Source organism: Rhagoletis pomonella, unplaced genomic scaffold (genome assembly GCF_013731165.1).
Source record: "Rhagoletis pomonella isolate Grant_MI unplaced genomic scaffold, Rhpom_1.0 Rhpom_scaffold_00010, whole genome shotgun sequence".
NCBI lineage: Eukaryota > Metazoa > Arthropoda > Insecta > Diptera > Tephritidae > Rhagoletis > Rhagoletis pomonella.
In genome coordinates, this window is record NW_023458564.1 from 17579315 (window position 1) to 17597102 (window position 17788).

The 17788-nt window shown below is 35.2% G+C and overlaps 1 protein-coding gene across 1 annotated transcript in view; it reads left to right on the forward strand.

Annotated features, from left to right (window-relative positions):
* The first annotated feature begins 6 nt into the window (after positions 1-6).
* LOC118746103 (DNA N6-methyl adenine demethylase-like) overlaps positions 7-17788 on the forward strand; it is a 165077-nt gene continuing 147295 nt past the window's right edge. Inside the window, exons 1-2 of the mRNA XM_036479881.1 lie at positions 7-1484; positions 1577-1717. Coding sequence (XP_036335774.1) covers positions 264-1484; positions 1577-1717 — 1362 coding nt within the window. The 5' untranslated portion in view covers positions 7-263. The remainder of the gene's footprint in view (positions 1485-1576; positions 1718-17788) is intronic.

Genomic DNA, 17788 nt, shown 5'->3' on the forward strand with positions numbered 1-17788 from the left:
CACCTCCTCAGCCTCCGCCTGCTCGGCCCACTCCTCAACAGCATCTGCCCACCACCACCTCAACCTCCAATGCCACCACCAGCAGCAGCAACCACAACAGTAACAGCAATAATGATCAGCAGCAGCAGCAGCAACAACAACAACAGCAACAGCAGCACTCAGCTGTAAGTTCTCAATCTAACGGCAACGCCAACAGCGGCAGCAGCAGCAATAGCAGCGCCGCCAACTCCAATAGCAACAATAATTATACGCGTCCTTGGGAAATGGATACCAAGGACCATCACAGCCACAGCAGTACATTGAAGAGTGCAGGTCTCGGCAATGGAGGCGGCAACGGTCCCGGTAATGGCAGAGAACATCTTGGAGGAGCCGGCGGCTTCGAGCCCTTCTCCAAGCTGCCCTCTTTCCAAAGTCAATTTCATGGCTACAACGACCCGCTCATGTCCGATGGCATTGCGGCCATGGCTTCGTCGGTGCTACCGCCGTCAATGTCCTCACTCCAGACGGTTGCCATGTCACCAGCAAGCATTTCAGTCAGTTCGCCAGGTATGGTAAGTGTGGGTTCACCATTGACGCAACTATCTGGCTTGCAGGCGAGCATTACACCACCTTCATCTGCCACAGCCGCGTCGTCGTTTGCCCCGCTTGGTGCACCTCCACCGCCAAATACATTTCATCATTTGGGCGCAGTAAACACGCATGGACATCACCGAAGCAGTGCCTCTTACGCGCCGCTAATGCCCACTAATACCGGTGCTATGGGCAGCTATGGTTCAAGTGGCGCGCTGGACGACGGACGTCATCATCTGCCTTTATACCAGGCACTTACGCCCACTTATGCTACCCCGCCGGCACCAAGTGCACTTGCGCCTATCTCGTCGCAACATACACTCGGTGGATTGGGAGGAATCGGTGCGTTTAGCGGTGTTGGTAAGAAAGATACCACTCAGACATATGATCTCAATAACGGCAACGGTGGTCTCACACTGAGCGCAGCGACTATCAATACAGCTAATACCAATGTTACACCGATGGGGATGCACACACCAACCACGCCTTCATATGTAGATGGTAGTGGCGGTGTTACTATGATGGATACATCAAACGGAGCTTCTGGATATCACACGCCACACTCCACCCATGCTGGTAGTTCCAGCGGTGCTGGTGCTGGCGCTAGTGGGCCACATACACCACATACTCCGCATACGACGCAACCGCATACTCCTACTCCCTCCACCACCACGCAAATCAAGGTCGAGAAGGTACTGAATTCGCCTATTGCGCGGGTGGATGCGAGAAAAAAGGAACGACGGAAAAATCGGGCGAATTCGCTCGAGTCCAGCGCCGAGTCTGAGGCAAGTGCTATGGATGTTGATCCCAGCAATCCCGGACAAGTGGATGCGGTCTCGAGCACGGCCAACTTCAAAAGTCCACTGAGCGCGCTGGGAATGGGCGATAGTAACGACACCAACAGCGACAAACAGGTAAGTAATGAGCTGTGAACTGAGAAAGCGCCATAGCATTGAGCGAAGAACATGAGTTGCTTATCGCCTAATTTTAGACTTCTGTCTTTCAGTCGAAGAAAAAACGCAAAAGGTGCGGCGAATGCATCGGATGTCAACGTAAGGACAATTGCGGCGAGTGCGCTCCTTGTCGCAATGACAAAAGTCACCAAATTTGTAAGCAGCGACGTTGCGAGAAGCTCACTGAGAAGAAGGTAAGTCAAGGTTTTATATTGCTATTTACCTTAGGATAGGGTAGTGAAAACTTACTTTATTTTTTATTCTTTTTGAATTCAGTATAAAACGGTACATATCGAGCCCTAAATTTTTTTTTTTGATGCAGAAATACATCTAGATGCTCTAGGAATATTTCTGCATCAAAAAGAAAATTTTGAAAAAAATTTCGCTTACGTTATTTTGGCGGTTAGGGCTCGATATGAACATTAAAAAAAAAAATAATAATAACACATTTTTAGAAAAAAATTAACATCGGTTGAACGGACTTTTGCGCCAAATATACCACTAATATATTTTTTCAAATGCGTGTTGTTACTTTATACTTCTTTTGCTACGCTGTTGGTTAGTATGGTATATGTATGAACATTAGGGTGGGGCAAAAAAAAAGTTAAGTCGGAATTTTAATGCCCTCATTCCCTAGGATTGTTCTAAACTGAAAAAATTATTCCCCTGTTTTTTGTCTTATTTTGAAATCAAAAAATTTTTAGAGGTCGCTCAAAGCGCTGAAAGTTTTCCGTGCATGTATATATTTATATGGAAAAACAGTTCTTTAGAATCAATATTTTTCGATCGGAAAACTCTGCTTCGCTTTAGGAGACTTCAAATAACAATACCCAGTTGTTCATCTAACTATTTTCTATTATTACCTATTTTTTTAGGTCCCCTAAAAACCTCAAGAAATGCAATGGAGGGGCCCATAAAAAAATCGCTGGTGTTAAAAAAAGGTATAAGAAACAAAGTGTTCCCATCGAAAAATTTTGCATTTCAAGAATTCTATAACATTTCTACGAAAACTAGTTTTTTTACCCATATAAAATACATGGAAAACTTCGAGTGCTTTGAGGGACCTCTAAATATTTTTTTATTTCAAAATAAAAAAACAGGGGTATAATTTTTTCGGTGTAGAATAATCCTAGGGGGTGAGAGCAATAAAGTCCCGATTTTACTTTTTCTCATGCAAAGACTCAAACTAAATCCATGGCGTATTTCGCGGTTTTATGTCAACGTGACTATTGGAGCATCTACTCTATTCTGCTGGCAGAATGAATGAAAACACAGTTAAAGTGAAAGCGCTTGCGAATGTTTCCGACTTCCACCTATTTCGGATCATGACAACAGTTAAATCAGGGAACTTTTTCGGGGAGAGGCCACAACTTTCTGAATATTCATTGTAACCAAAGGTTTCTTCAATCGTGTATATACCAATCTAGTGATGACGCGAATGCAAAAATTCCATGTACATGCTTAAGTCTGATGTTAGCTAGGCATGCTTTCACACTGGGCTTAATCCATATTGATAACTGCAGGAAGTGCCAAATGAAAAGTAAATCGGTGGAACATATAGCGGTAAATCTAAGGCGTAACTGCTTTAGGGGGGAGTTCCAGACAAAACTATAGCAGAAAAAACGGTTTGCACAGTATCTTAAAATGTGTTATTTGTTCTTAGTATATGTACTATGGTCCACATACTCATCATGAAATGTCGTTTAATCTGGTCACACAATGGACTAGTAATTCGTCTATGTAGAGCTTTCACAAAACCAGCCAGTCTTACCAGGCCTAACCTACCAAGCTTGCTGTGGTAAATCGATACCAAAATCTATTATTTCATGAAGAGGGAACCGCAAAAAGAATGTGACTACTACCGCCTACATAGTTTGACAAATCCTACGGAAAGCTCCCTAATACAGCTCTTTTTATACATACATACATATGTAGTTTGCATATTTCCCATGAAATGATGAGAAAAGATAAATGAATGATTCTGAGCGATTGAGTTAAAAATTGATCGGATTAAAAATTGCATACCGCGGCAGCGTATGAGATTATAGTTCTCATACGCCGCCGCGGTAAAAATGAAGATACATACATTTTCTTCTAATGAGTTTTTGTTAATCGATATATCAATGAATACGTATTTACGCAACATAAAAGCGGAGGCAGTCGTCATTTCTGCATATTTAACAATAGCGTTGGGAAGTATCGAATACTTTTCACGATCCAGTTCTTTGATATCGATACTTTACAGGATCGGAAATTTTTCAGAGTACTGAGTACAGAGTACTTTCTTTAGAGTAGAGTAGAAATCTTACAAGCTGGCAGCACTGTATTCAAATTAGTATATTATATTATCTCAAATTATGTCAAATGAATGGCTAACTTTACTGGGTACAAGTACTCCAGTAAATAACAGAGACCATAAATAACAGTTACTTTTTTCAAGAGTTAAACTTGGCCAGATATTTTTAAGTCGAAAATAAAAGTCTTTTCCTAATAATAAACAAACCGCTTATCCAAATTTAACAAGTTTGGTATCAACTGAAAGAGGGCTAAAATAGCTTTAAAACTAATATGTTAAAACGAGGAAAGCCAGCGGAAAGCCAGCTATTGAAAAATATTTCAATAAAAAATGGTTTTTAATTACCATAGAACAAACTTTGGGTCAGGTATATGCATTTCTTTTGTATTAAATTTTAAAAATAAATATAAATAGAAGCGGTAATCTTCGCTCGTTATTTCTGTGCTATTTAAGTCCTCCTTCATTTGGTACCAAATTTTTTTAATTTGCATAAGCGGTTGGTTTACTATCCGGAAAGACTTTTATTTCGGACTTAAAAAATATCTGGCCAAGTTTAAATGTTAAGAAAAAAAATAACTGCTATTTACGGTCTCTGGTAAAAAATATCCAACGGAAAAATTCCGGCAAAGTGTCAGCTGTTCTCTCATAAGAGAATAATATCCAGAATACTACGCGAAAAGAAAATTTTCAGAAACTTGTAAGTTAGACGAAGAGCTGGTCTAATTTTTGTATACACTCAACAAAAGCGTAAAATTTAAAACGTGCACAGTTTATTGATTAAACGAATAACTACTTACTTCGTACAAGTTTAATTAGTCACATTTTATCATTTTTAACTTCCAAACCACCAAATTCCATTTTGTGCTTTGCGTAAATTCCTACCAGCTGTTTTTGATCAGCTGTTTTCCTGTTGGCAAATTGCTGTTGGCAAAATTTTCTGTGTGGGTGCGTGTGTGTGTGCAACCTTTTGTAAGGTTGTGTCAAAAGTCTAATGTCACTAGTGAGCAAACCTTTAATTGTTGAATCAAGCAAGTATAGTACCAACTTGAAAACTATTGAAACTTCAAATTGAGTGCAATCATTTCTGAATACAGGTAAATATAAATAAAACTCAGTACTTTATCTATTCGACACTTAATACTGAGTACTTTGAATACCGGTAAATGTAAATAAAACTCAGTACTCTTAGGTATCTATCGAACCTTTTGAGAATCGAGTTCTGAGTACTTTGGGTATCGATATTGCCCAACACTAAACATAAAAAAAAAAATTATTATGACACTATTGCGGCAAAGATACAATATACATTTGTACATACATACTATATATAGAACACAAATAAATGCGATACCTTTATGAAACTGCCAAATATATATGTATATAGTGCTTGGATGCACTTACCTTATGTATTTATGCAGATAAGTATATATGTATGTATGTATGCATTTAAATGATGAACCACTCTGTAATGATAATAACAAAAACAAAACAAAAAATTATTACAAAAACAAAAAACCAAGTTGACAACAAAGCAAGTAATACAGGAAAGCCGAAACGGCAAAAGGAAAATAAATAAAATGCCACAAGAACTACGAGGCAAATCAACGAGCAGATGTTCAGAAGTTGCAAACAAACACACCACATGCATGTATACAGATACATATATGTACATGTGTACATATATAGATACATCCATACCAGAGGTATACAAATCGTTCAATGGCGGCTGCAATACAGAAAGGACACATCCCAGCAAAAACTTTGCTTCCTGTTGTTTCAATGAAATAGCGCATTATTTAAATAGAAGTAGCTCCGAGACGTCTATTCGTTTACCTTACCGATTACATGTGAGCAATTGATACTCTATTTTTTCGGTTTTCTTAGACCCTAAAACTAATAAAAAACTGTTTTCGTTTATTTAATATGTAATTCTCTGCGTAGTTTATGGGGCAACTGCTAAAATATTTCCAAAAAAGTCGTTATTGGTAACATTAATGCCATTTTTATACATATAAGTATACGTACGTATAAAATTGAATACAAAATATAACCATAGAATTTAGTTAAGCTACAGTTAACAGCAAAAGCCTGCAAACAACATTTCTTTTTTTAACTATTCACAATATATTGAGAGTTAAAATTTGCTTGGTAATATTTTATAAAAAAAATGATAATGCTTAAAACAAAATCATATAAACCGTGTTTTGAAACTTTATACAAAACAGAGTAAAATTTCACGGTTTTTCATATACATTTTTTACGTTTTAATCAGATTTAAAAAAAATAACCGAAAGTGGTAAACAATCTCACTTTGAAACGAGGGTGCTAAACCTAAATATCACTGAGCACCCGAAATGTGTAGTTATGCAGTGATTTTTTTTTTGATTTCCAATGTTTTTCGTTTTGAAAATTTTTCGTTAAGTTTTTATTTAAGTACTATGTCCCATTTTCCATAAACCATTTGAACTCAAATTCCTAACTGTGAGGCAAACTAGATAGAACTCTAAAAACTGTCTTCAAATTTCAAACTTTTTAATCAGAGATTTTTTTATAAATATTTCGAGTATTCTGTTTTGTAAGCCATCAAATTTTAGTTTAGTAAAGTGTAATCATTCACCTTAAACGAAAATATTTAGATAGGAGAATACCGTCAATAACGGCTTTAGAAAATGAAAACTGAAACTGATACTTTATGTTCCTAATTTTAAAGCACAATTAGCCTCAAAAAGTAATTAGTGCAAAATAAATAGCTCATTAATCATAAAATGAAGTATTTTTTATTTACAAAATTGTATGCGTGCTTATTCAAAGAAACGGCTCTATACTATACTTCTTAGAACCAGCTCAAAACTAACCACATTTTTTAGCTCGGCGGTGACCCTTTTTAAACTATCTAGGAACTGTTGTTATATGAACTGTCTCAGAACCATCTAACCTGAGTCGGCGCAAAACAAGTTCAAAAGTTCTGCAGAGGGCGACAATTGTCACTTCGTAGGACATCGCCATGTTAAAAAAGACAGTTGAAAGCATTGATTTGGGATAGATGAAGAACCAGTACCGTCCCTTTACAGACTAGCTCAGCGCAAGTTCTGAACCAGTTTGATTTGCTGCAGGGTATAGCTAAACATACATATACACATACACATGCACACATACATATATGAGTGGGTTTTATAGATACCCAATAAACATTGCGAAAACATTTCTCAAACGTTTGAGAAAATCTTATTTCTCAATTTGAACTAAAACTATCCTCAATCATTGTTTATCAATTTAAGATCGTGTTGAGAAACATTTCACAAAAATTTGTTTAGCATTTCGGTCCGTTCCATCTGTGTCAACATGGCACAGATGCAGAAAGTCTATAGGCAATCTGCAATTTGTCTATCGATTAATGGCTCCTCGTTTGAGTTAATTGAAATGCATTTATTTTATTGATTTGAGTGAAAATTTTTTGATACTGTCATTTTGTGAATGATCTTTTTGTGACTAATTTGCCGATATGATCTACTAGCCGGTCATTAAAAATTAAAAACAATGAAAGGAAATAGTCTGCTGCAACGATAGTGACCGACAGTTAATTGAAATTTACTTACGTTATATAAAAATGTTATTAAGTATCATAAAAGGGTTTATGCTCTATTGAAAATGCCATAGCTCCCAACAAAACAATTTTTTAATATTTTTGTGGAGAAAAAATTGCAATATCTTAATCCCAAAATCGGAGAAATAATTTGAAACTGTTTTCCACTAAATGCATTTTTTAACGAATTTTAATTATTTTTAAAAATCTTTTCATGTAAGATAGAATGTTAATGGTAAACTGTAACCTTTTTTAATTTGAAAAAAAAAAATACTTCGGAAACTGCATATAACTTACATCAGCCGTATTTTTCTTTGTTAAACTGACTAAATAAATAAGCTATTAAATAAACTGTTAAACTGAATAAATAAAACTTCCTTTTCTTTAAAAACTTTGTGTTTTGTATACATACATCATACAAATACAAATATTTCACTGAGAGTAACTGGATTCCATTTGGATCCGCTCCACTAACGCTTGCGAAAAGGTTGAGAATTGAATACTTCTTAATTTCAACGGTTATTTGAGATACATTTGAGAACAAACGTTTGAGATTTGACAAAAGGACTGATGCTCAAATGTATCTGAAATTGAGATTTAGGAAAAATGTTAATTGGGTGTGCATGCATTTAAGTATGTATGTGCGTATGTATTTTTTTTTATGGACTTACTGTTTACGAACCAAGCAATAAAATACAAACTATACCAAGTGAACAATAAGCGAAGGACGCCAGAGGTTGACAAGAGGAACAATTGGACGTGCCAACTGTCGCACAAATACATATGTAGGTATATGGGTGTACATACATACATGCATACATAGATTATACAAAAATGCGAAAGTTTACGGCGGGCAAAATAAAAAATTAGAGGATGCAAGTGGGACGCAACCAAAGCGGTTGATGAAGCGGAAAACCCCAAGAAGACTACGGCTACCAACTTCCGAAGTGTCAAAGTAACGGCCCAACGGGCCACTAGCAAGTGGAGGATCTCTGTGATAAGTACAACTCAGAAGAAGACAAATATTCTATCATTACTTTTATCAGCGATTTTGTTTGTTTTATGTGACACACTTCCATACATACATATTTATACACAGATGTAGGTATCTACGAGTTTACTCTTCACTGTTGATATTGCAGGCATGTAAAATTGTTTTGAGCGCGGTTTACAAAACACAGCTGCCGACCGACTCACGGATTCATTCGTTCATTCATGCACTGCGCATGCGTAAAAACCAACTCGGTATGAACACCATAGCAACATGATTTGCTGCTGTACTTTTACCCATACGAGTCGCGTTCAACAATTTACACTCTTGCTACCTACACATGCTGCAGGTAGAGATGCTGCAGAAAAAACGTACACATCAGCGATGCAAGCGTCCTGCAACGTGAGGCATTGATTTAAACTCGGTTACCAGCTTTTGTGAAGCCGATTTCGATTTGGCGCTATCAATGAATATTGACGTAACTTTTAAGGCACGGTGCATGTCTTGTGTGCTTTTTTTTTTGTTATTTTCATTTAGTTCCTTTTCCACTCGCAATCCTGTGATGCTTGAACTCTTTTATTAGTGACTTTTTGCCTCTGTTGTCTTAATTTAAAGCAATCATCGGTCATCAGTCTTCTTCAGGCTTTTATTGATTTCTTTCGTTATTCCCACTGCCTTTGTTTCGTTTTATGCAAGTGTTTTGTTTTGAAAACTTGCTTTCGCAGCAGGTTCCGAGGATTTTATCAATTTTATGTTCGACAGCTGCAAAAATTTCGGTTATTGTAATTGTAGTTCGAAGAACTGTTATTTTTCCTAAATTGATCGATAAGCGCTGATGGTGACATTTGCGTTGATGCAAAAGGTGCTTTCCGTTTTGCTTTCATCTTTTGTAACAATATGATAGACTTTTCCTTTTGCTTAAGTTTAATTCCAAAAATTTTGCATTTTTGGCCTTAGCCCTCTGGACCAACCTAGACTAGGGATGTTAATTATTTGAAAAAAAAAACAGATTTTTGATTAATCGCGGTTTTATATTAAGGTTTATAATATAAAAGTGCATCAAAAGCCTGATCTTTTTCGTTTACCGAAGACGCCGGAGAAAGATACACATACATATGTACACATGTTCTAAATTTAAAAATGTGTACCTATCTCTATTGCTTAAAAAATCACTTTGATTTTGCTGTAAAAATAAATATACTGGGTGGCGCCGAATGAGCTATATGGTTTGAATTCTTTATAACTTTTTTAATTATTATTTTTTAATTTTTTTTTTTCAGAAATTTGTGAAGAAGACTTGGCGAATTAATTATGAATCATTACACGATCGAACAACGTGCACAAATAATTGAATTTTATTTTTCCAGAAATCCAGACTATATTCACAATTTGGTTAATGAGCGATGAAGCCCATTTCCTATTAAATGGGTATGTCAACAATTAAAACTGCAGGATTGGGGCTAAGGAAAATCCAAGAGCAGTGCATCAGCGAGAATTACACCCACTTAAGTGTACTGTTTGGTGCGGTGTATCCTCCGAAAGGATAATTGGCCCATATTTTTTTGAAAATGAAAGTGGTGTCTCAATCTCTGTCAACGGTGCTGCATGTCGGACAATGTTGGAAAATTTTACTAGGCCAGCTGTTGAAAACCATCCAAACTTGTGGTTTCAACAAGATGGAGCCACAGTACATACTGGACGTGCCTCAATGGCTTTGTTAAGGGACATATTCGGCGAACGCATTATATCGCGCACAAGCGATTTTAACTGGCCTCCAAGTTCACCAGATTTAACAGCTCCTGGCAGTTTTCTTTGGGGATATTTTAAAGAAAGAGTGTACGTTAACAAACCAAGCGCCATTCTCCAACTCCAAGCCAACATTCGAAAGCAAATCATGGCCATTACACCCGAAATTCTGCGAAAAGTTGCGGAAAATAAGCTAAAAAGAGCATGTATGTGCGAAGCAGAAAATGGACATCACTTACAGGGTATCATTTTTCAAAGCTAATTGCAAAAAATTCCCCAATAATATACTGTATTTAAAAAAAAAATTGATAATAATCGCATAAATAAAAAAGTTATAACCCATTTAAACCATATATGTAGCTCATTCGGGCCACCCTGTATAAGCTTTTTTTTGGAGAGTTGCATTTTGATTTCAAATTTTTGATAGAATAGAATTTTTTTTCCATTTTGTGTGCTTCATTTTATAGAAATTCTTCCTTTTTCTTGGGAGCTAGCTTTACACGGTACTTTTACAGAAAAATAACAACAACAAATTTGCTACATTACGAATATTAAAAAAATAAGCACGTAGTAATTTTTTGAGTCACTGTATGTAGGTCTAAGCCACATCAGAGTCGAATAAATTTAATAATTCGAGCCGGTTTTGGTGTGAATAATAGGTGTTGGGTGAGCCAAATTTCATCGCCTTTCAGATTTAAACAGTTTTTGGGGTACATATTTACCTAATTCCGGCAAGTAAACTTGTAAGTTTCGTTTTATGAATTCATAATCAATTTCCAATTCAAGAAATTTATGCAATAAATTAAAACGTTTGGGGTCTTCACATCCATTTCTGCAGTTTTGGTGATCTGCTGCTTGTTACTCGATAATTTTATCAACTGTGAACGTCCTTTTACTTTTGTTATTCTGATAAATTATGTTTATAAACAGCTGATTGGCGCCTTTTTCCTATACAAAAAATAAATTATAATAAATATAATATAATAAATTACTTCAAATAATGGTAAAATAATTATTATCTTTTAGTATTTCTACTTAGTGTGCACTTGGATTTAGGTTTAGGTATGCTTAGCGTTCACAGAGGTTTTGTAGAAAAAAAATAAACAAAATGAAATCATCACTAAACAATTTATGTATTTGCAGAATACCTTCGAAGACCATGTATTGTTTAAATAAACAAGTAACTTTTTAGCAAAAAACAAAACCAACTTCAATTCTCATGTAGAACTTTAAGATTACCGTTAATTTATTGATGATCCAATTATCAGATATAAACCAAATTAAGATGGGACCACCTTTCTTTACGAAGAAGAATTATCGAAATCGGTTAAGCGGTAACCTACATAAAACAATATTCCAGCGAATAGATAACCTGCTCCTATTTTAAGTCGGTTAAAAATAATGAAAAAATTACGATTTTGGTGTAAAGACGAAGTCGCATTTTAAAATTTGCATGCAACTAAGGTATCTAACAAATTTGTATTTGAACTGTTTAATGAGTTCAAAATAAACTTTATGCAATATAGTACTTTGAATGATAAATCTGTATCTGTAAAAGGATTATTTGGTACTTTGAATGTACTAGGTGTGTAGTGCATCACTTAACAAATTAACTTGATTATGGCCAATTAAAATTATTCAATGAAAATGTGTGCTACTTGCAAAACCAAACAACTGAAAGCAGCAAAGTGTACAACATACATATGTACGCAGATACATACATATGCATATAGCTAAATAAGTACTTAAGTACATACATACATACATAACACTTTACGAGTGACAGGTGCGAACCAGTGATCAGGACTTTTCTCCATTTCTGTATTTTATACATACATATATTTAGTTATAAACTCAAACTAAATATGCGTAAAATCAAGCGGATATAGAATATCATGTACATACATACATATGTATACAAAGGAAGCGAAATGTTGAGATTTATGTATGTAGTTATCAAATGAGTGGCATTGCGCTGCCGGCCAGCGGATTATTCAAAGGCAGGCCTTGAAAACAAATTCGCTTGATGGTCTCGACCTATGTATGTAGTATGTACAACAGTGGTTCCCAACCTTTTCCAACTGGCGACTCACCTTTCCCCTTCGTAATACCTCCACGGTCCATCTGTCCATGGTGAAGTAAAAATTCTAAATTTGTATCGCATTCCTTCCTTATGTATATATAATTTACCATCAAATATTGCAAATTTATGTCCCTTTAAAACGAATTTCAAACTGCAGGGCAGAAAAACTTTCCTTTTGGCCTTAATGCTTCTATTATAAAATTTGGTGTCGATCGGTTAAAATTTAGTGGCCGCTCACAGCCGGGAAATTATAAAATCGCGTGAAATATAGGAAAAATATGTTATTTTATTCCCAATCGCATAAAAGGAATTTTTTCCAATTAGTTTACTATAATGGCTGATTTCCATTGAAATTTCCTACGTAAAAAGCTTTCAAAGTCCCAAAACCCGTTGAAATTTGGGAGTTTCTAAAATTATATTAGGCAAACAAATTCCTACGGTTTGGATATGATTACACCGTGCTACAAAAACCAAAAAATTTCAAACCACACGAAACAAACAATATATTCACGAAGCAATGTGCCCGATTTAGTAAAAATGTGTTTTTAGCTTTTATCTCTGAGGTAATGACTTTTCTAAAAGGACTCAAAAATATGATTAATCCAAAGAATTATTTAAGAAAATTCATTGCAATGAGGAATAATGGTACCAAATGAAAAAGAAAGTTCTGCAGAATTTTAAATTTTAAGTGTTTTAGTTCACAATGAAGAATAGATACTGAAAATGTCCTTTTATTTAAGTATATTTTTCTAAGCTAATAAAGTTGGAAGGCGAAATTCGTAGATGTGCCCGTGTCCATATTAGTCCTTAACATAAAATTTTTTTCAAAACTACATATTGCAAATTTTAAAGGATATTCAAGAATGATATTCTAAAAGGACCTTTTCAGTACATACCTATTCGTCCTTATGCACCAAAAAGTTAAAATTTTTTAAATCTAGAGATTGGTCTCTTATATGATAAGCACGTTGTTTTTTAATATTTTGAATTTATCAGATCTTTAAAATACCAAAGTCCTTTTAAGAGATAAAAACTAAAAATATTTTGATTTTCTTGTGTGTAAAATTTCCTGTCACACGGTGTTACAATTGAGAAAATTTTTCTCACAATCTATTAATATGTAAAATTGCTGTTTTTAAGTAAGAATACAATATCTATGATATATTGGGGGCTGTTTCAATTCAACTAGCATGCCAATGTCAGAACTAATTGAAGATGTTTTTCATCCTATGTTTTTTTTTTTTAATCTTTTCTAATGGTTTATTCAATGGTTTCTGATAGTTTTAGGATTGATTCGCGACCCACCTATAACCCTTCGGCTACCCACCGGTTGGGAACCGATGATGTACAGTATGCACTACATACATACATATGTACATACATTAGTATGTACGTCAGGTTGAACAGCAACAACACGAGAGCCAGATGAGTTCGAGCAGATGCAGATGAATGCGCTTGAAGGGGCGAGCGTCGCAAGATGATTTAAAAACTCTGCTGAGCTCAAGAGTTTGCGTATGTGTGTGTGTCATATATATGTATGATAAATGAAGGTGTTTGTTGGTGAGCAGCTGGTGGAATAAGAGCTAAAAGCAGAATGAAGGATTCAAAAAGGCATGTCGAAAACTGTAAAACGCGCATCCAACAGCTGGGAGTAGCACGTCACTGAACTGCATGAAATAAGTATGTTTGAAGCGTCCTGAACCGAATCAAATGGGAAAGCGTATCAAGCAAACAAAAAATTGAGGAATAAATTGTGTATAAAGAAAAAGGTAAAGGGAATAAAAATGAAATTGAAAAAGGAATGTTAGAAAGGCAAAAGGAAGAGAATAAAAAAGAGGATAAAAAACGTACATTGACCTGCTTGACGTGCTTTTGTGTCAGCAAGAACCCCAAACAACAATAACAACAACCAAATCAACGATAAATAATGGAATGAAAAGAGGATTTCACTGCAACAACATCAAGAACAGAAAATATTTAGGTATAAGCGGAAAAATCATCGGCCTCCATTTGCATGCACTAAACAGAAAAATATAACAGCTTTGTACTGGAAAATAAAAATTTCGTCTGTATTTGACTGTTCTGTTGTAGTTTAGACTAATTTAATGGTAACACCATAATGAAGTAACTAGGGAAGCGTACTTAAAGCCGATGTGGCCCAAATCCAATCGCAGTCCACACAATATCCTATAATAATACAAAATGTATGTTGGCGAAGGCTGCATTGTCATAACCGGTTACGAGCCAAGAAGGATCAGGCCGAGGTATTTTCTAGCGAAGTAGGCAGTTTCATAATATTTTCCGTGTTATACGCGAGCCAAGGTACAACGTGTTCGTTTTGTTTACCAACACAAACCAAGGTTTGCATTACCAAACTAGATATGTATCTATATATAATTTGAAATTATTAAGGTGCTAGTAACTTGTAGAGCTGCAAAATAATCAATTATCACAACATACATTTTTCTACAAAATTGTTTAATAAAGATCGACTATAATCGATTTAAATCGAATGTTCAGTAAAAATTATTAGACGCTACGATAATTTTAATCGATCGTTTATTATCCCATAGGAATAACACCCTTGTGAGGTCATCTAATTTTCTGGGGTCAATCTAAAGGCCCGAAACTTTAAGAATACCTTTATTATAGGCTAGAAGATTTAACCCAAACAGGGCAAGCTAAATAAACCCGATTAAAAATAATTACTTACCACCAAATGTTCCCACATTTTCACTGAGGACTCCACCAACACCAATATTTTATATATTTTTTTTTATCTGTTCTAAGATAATGAAAATGAATGAATAGATTACACATATATAATTCGAGTCTTACCCATACTACACGATCCTCTCAACGTCACTTGTACAAGTAGCGAAGGAACTTTCTTCGATTTTAATCGATTCTACCCGATAGACATCGATGTTGTGTCAAAAATGAAAAAAATCGATGTATCGATGTCAAAATCGATTTTATTCCACCTCTAGTAACTTGGCAGTTACTACAGACAGAACCAGGACTTATTTGGTAACATAAGCGATAGAATGGAAATCTATACAAAAATGTTTCAAAGATATAATAAATTCTAAAAATTATTTAAAAAATTCAGTGCAATATAGAATAAAAATGAGTATCAAATGAAAGAGAAAATTCCGTAGGATTTAAAAAAAAAATAAAATTTTTGGGGTTCACAAGGTTTTATATTGGTCATTAACAAATAATTTTTTTTAAATAAATATTGTAAAGTTTCAAGGATATTCAAGGAAAAAATTTTTACGGACATTTTCAATACCTTATACACCAAAAAATTTAATCTGTTCTTTCTCTACAGAATTGTATCTTAAATTCGATACCCATACTTTTTTCCTAAGTGCATGGCACTAAATTTTTTTAAACATTTTCTGAATTACTCATATTATTCAATTTTCAAAGTTCTTTTAAAAAATCCCGACGTCAGAGAAAAAACTAAAACCGCAATTTTGTTGCATATATTTGGCACATGGCTTCTCGAATATATTGATTTTGTTATGTGTAAAATGGCCTGTCGCACGGTGTTATGTGTATGTAGAATTAGCTAGACATTTATAAAAAAAATATTAGATATTAAATAAACAAAAGAAATATAGCAAAAACTGGTCAACATAAGGCGTTTCTATTATTGCCACCATTACAAATTACAAATCCCGAAAATCCCGGTATACTTGGCAAATAATCTCGTGATTTTCGGCACTTAAAAAAGGCCGGGATCCCGGGAACTTACATAAAGTAAAATTATATCACAAAACATTTTAACTCGGACTTCATAAAAATTACTAGAACCTCTATTTATGTGAAAAATAAATCAAGGTTCAAGCAGGTTGGATGCTTGTAGGTCATATAGCTTCGATTGATCACTCCGCTGTGAATCAAGTTAGTTGGCTGTAATTTAACGTTATTCGACAAGTCGATCGCAATCGCCCCTCCCTAAATAAAAACCATATGCCATGCTCAAGCTGTCGATTTTTGGTGTACCAGTGCAAGCGTAATTTAATACTGCTCCGCGTACAACGTGTCAAGCGCAAATCCCAAGCATGTGATGGACTTCAAAGGTTGTTCCTATGTACCAAACCCTAACCTGTGACAACGATTTACCTGATGGCGTAAGAAAAACTGCTTGGCAACGGTATGCGATATTTTAATTGGTGATCGCAGCCTTAACATGCTATTCATAATACTAGGTACCACATTTTGAGCATAACCGTACTCTGATTCGGCAAATGGCACTGAAATATTTTGCTATTTGGAAGGCAGTCCGATGCAGCATTTCGCTTTTGCAGAGACTGTCAATGTTGCAAACGTTACACCTTATCAAAAGATGCCACTCAAACAACCGCGTTCGGAAGCCGTAACTAAAAAATAATTGGACACTTTTAGGTGGAAAATCCGCAAGCAGTAGTATATTAATTGCACAGGAATACCAAAAAATGTTGTCAGCCAGAGGGTAGAGTGTACAGCACTATTTCTAGGTTTTTAGCGTCTCGAAAAGTACGACCACAAAAAATAATTTCAATTGAACATTTTCCCGCCACCAGCTTACAACCAACCCTGGGGATCGAAATCACATTTGCCATGCAAAGTTTTAATGGACGTTGTTTTTGCATAGTGCCCGAAAATATGCTTTCGAAAAGAGACTGCTATATTAAAACGTTGAAAACGTTGATACTGAACGTTTTAAGCATTGCGATGGGTTCAAACTCGTTACAAGGGGATTTTTGGGATCGCTGATTACGCATCTGATGCCAGTTTTTCAAAATTCAAAATGGCGGATCCAGAATGGCGATCAATTAAAAAAAAATGGCTGGATTGGTTCGAAACTCGGAACTTAGGAATTTTTATTACACATAAATGTACAGGAAAAAATTTCAGAGCAAAATTTAACTTGGTATCGGGTTTCGAAACGACTACTTTTTTCGATACCTACTCAGTACTTGTTTCAAAAGTATCGGTGCCAAAATTGCTTGGTAACGAACGAAAAGTATCGAGTATGTACTTGTATTTACTCGTATCGTTTCATTCCTAATACTCGTTCCGGGCCGGGCCGGAAAAATTTGTCCCGCGCCATCTTTAGTTACTATGTAGTAACCATAGCAACAATGTTTGAACAAAACCGCTGACATAAAATTTTTCCTGGTACACTGCGAATTTTGTCCATATGTAATTAAGTTAAACTATTTTTATTAACACTATGGCGAATTATCCTGAAACCTTTTCCTTGCAACTCATTTTAATCTATGCAGGTTCCACCGGTTTTGATATATATATATATATTTATATACATATGTATATATATAAATAGGCACATAGTATATAATGCTGCCTTTTTTGTGTATGAATATACAAACGCATGCATGTCAACATGCATACGTAGATACTTATGTATATGTATATTTGCATATGCTTATAAATGACAAAACTTAAACAAATATCACAATTTGAATCAAAGCTATCGTACGTGTTTTTGTTATGGTATATCGGATTTTTTCGCACTCTACGATAAACCGACAAAGTAGACGGGGACACGTAC